Source organism: Montipora capricornis, chromosome 1 (genome assembly GCF_036669925.1).
Source record: "Montipora capricornis isolate CH-2021 chromosome 1, ASM3666992v2, whole genome shotgun sequence".
Taxonomy (NCBI): Eukaryota; Metazoa; Cnidaria; class Anthozoa; order Scleractinia; family Acroporidae; genus Montipora; species Montipora capricornis.
Genome location: NC_090883.1, coordinates 32,967,177 through 32,969,574, shown reverse-complemented (window position 1 = coordinate 32,969,574; position 2,398 = coordinate 32,967,177). Strand labels below are relative to the sequence as shown.

Here is a 2,398-nt window from a genome sequence, read left to right as displayed (position 1 = left end):
CAAACCTCCCAAGACACTCCTGCTTGCCATCGAACATTGAAGCGTCGCGACGACATCATCATTACCAAACCAGATAAGGGTTCGGGAGTGGTCGTAATGGACAAGTCCGAATATTTATTTACGCCTATTATCTGAAGCTTCCATCAATGACGCAAGTAATTTCGGCCTGTTTCCCTGGAAAGGCCTCCAAGTAGAGGTAGACCACCAACTTATTACCACCCTCTTCTAAAGAAAGAGAAAGATTTAGACTCTACTGTCCGTCGAATTCTGCCCAAGCCCATTGCGGAGACTGTGTGCCCTACAGGCTCCAGATTAGCCCATTTATATGGCTTACCAAGACACACAAGGAGAACTTAGCGATGCGCCCTATTCTATCAGCAAAGCAAACATACAACTACGCGCTGGCTAAATGGCTTGACACTAAACTTAAGCCTTTGTCTTTGAATCGGTACACAATATCTGACATATTTGAATTTACGAACGAAATTCAAAACATGGAAATAGCAAACGGTGACATTCTGGTTTCGTATGATGTGTCTTCCCTGTTCACAAACGTACCCTTGGATGAAACGATAGAGATACTCGCGAACAGAGCTTTCACCAACAATTGGTTTAACGTAACGTACGACTTGAATTTGACGAAAATGGACCTTGTTGACCTTCTCAGAGTAGCTACAAAAGAACAACTTTTCCAATTCAATGGAGCCTTGTATGAACAGACTGATGGTGTGGCCATGAGTTCTCCCCTTGGCCCCTTGCTCGCTAATGTTTTCATGACCTCAATCGAAGAAAACCTCGAACGACAAGGAAAACTCCCTTCGTTCTATCGAAGATATGTAGACGACACCCTGACCATCATGCCGAATATGGCGGCAGCATCTAGCTTTCTAGACACATTAAACCTTGCACATTCATCCGTAAAATTCACCATGGAAACTGAAAGCAATGGTATGTTGCCATTTCTGGGAACTCAGTTACTGAATCGATCTCCCCGGATAGAGACAAAGGTCTACGTAAAACCCACGAATTCAGGTCTCCTTCTGCATTTTCAGAGCAATGTTGACAATCGGTACAAGAATGGCTTGCTGAGAACTATGCTCGATCGAGCACACCGTTTATCTTCTTCTTGGTCACACTTCTCAGACGAATGTGACCGTTTGAAGTCAGTTTTCTCACGCCTAAAGTACCCGAAACAACTCGTAAATTCCACTATCAAACGCTTTGTTGACTCAAAGGTCTGCGACCAACCGCGACCTTTATCAACAGCCCAAGAGACGGATAACAGGGTTCGAGTAGTCTTGCCATTTAAAGACCAAAACTCAGCAGAATTTGTAAAAAAACAACTTAAGGATTTGAGCCTGAAAGTAAACAAAACCATCCAGCCTGTATTTACCAGCAGAAAAATTGAACAGGAACTGAAAGTGAAAGAGGCAAAGCCGCCGATCATAAATCAGCAGTGTGTTGTATATAAATTTCAATGTGACCTTTGTGATGAAGGTTATGTAGGCTACACACGCGGACATTTACACAATCGTGTAAAGGGACATAAGCAACAGTCCTCGGCTATTGCCAGACACTATAAGAACGCACACGGGTCGATCCCTCGGGACCTGCTTAAACGCTTTGAGGTGCTCAAAAAATGTAAAAACAAATTTGATTGCTTAGTGTTTGAAATGTTTTTTATAATAACACTTAATCCTAGCCTCAATCTGCAATCGGATTCCATTCGTGCTAAAGTATTCTTATAGCCAATTTCGCACGTGCTTATTATGTTAATTCTTAGCGTCAATCGTTTTTAATACTGTAATTTTAGCATCATAGAACATTTTTACCTTGATAATGGAGTGATGTCTACTCCGAAACGTCGGTTTAACTTATCTCTAACTTTTATATTATAGATAATGATATAATGATAATGATAATAATCCAGGAAGATACGGGTGATTTAAATGTCCAGGGTCTAGGAGATGCGACGACAGACGAGAGTGTGGAAGACGATGAGATCCAGCAGGAAGAGGGGGAATTCGATATACAAGATGATTCTGGAGGTGATGGCAACATCAAAGAACTAAATTATATAATCAGAAGAAGACAGGAGGATAATCACTGAAATATCGGAACTTTCAAAGTCAGGAGGCAGTAATACGGTCAACTTCAAAAGGGCAAACCAAGGCCAGCTAGAAGAAATTACTAACAGGGTCAATAAGGTCATAGACAAGATACCAACAAGAACTATTACAGAAAAGAAAAACCCCATTAATGCAACAAGTATCTATGTTGCTAAAGAGCTTAGTCTAAAACAGACTCACGGAAAGAGAGAACAGCATGCCAGCAAAGGCATTGGAGAATTTAAGGAGACATCAAAAGGATTAGGAAAGATATCAACAAGCTGGAAAGG

The 2,398-nt window shown here is 41.4% G+C and overlaps 1 protein-coding gene across 1 annotated transcript; it reads left to right on the top strand.

Annotated features, from left to right (window-relative positions):
• The first annotated feature begins 734 nt into the window (after window positions 1–734).
• LOC138014445 (uncharacterized) lies at window positions 735–1,748 on the top strand. Its single transcript, XM_068861522.1, has one exon. The coding sequence runs from the start codon at window positions 735–737 to the stop codon at window positions 1,746–1,748; it is 1,014 nt and encodes a 337-aa protein (XP_068717623.1).
• Window positions 1,749–2,398: the final 650 nt, after the last annotated feature.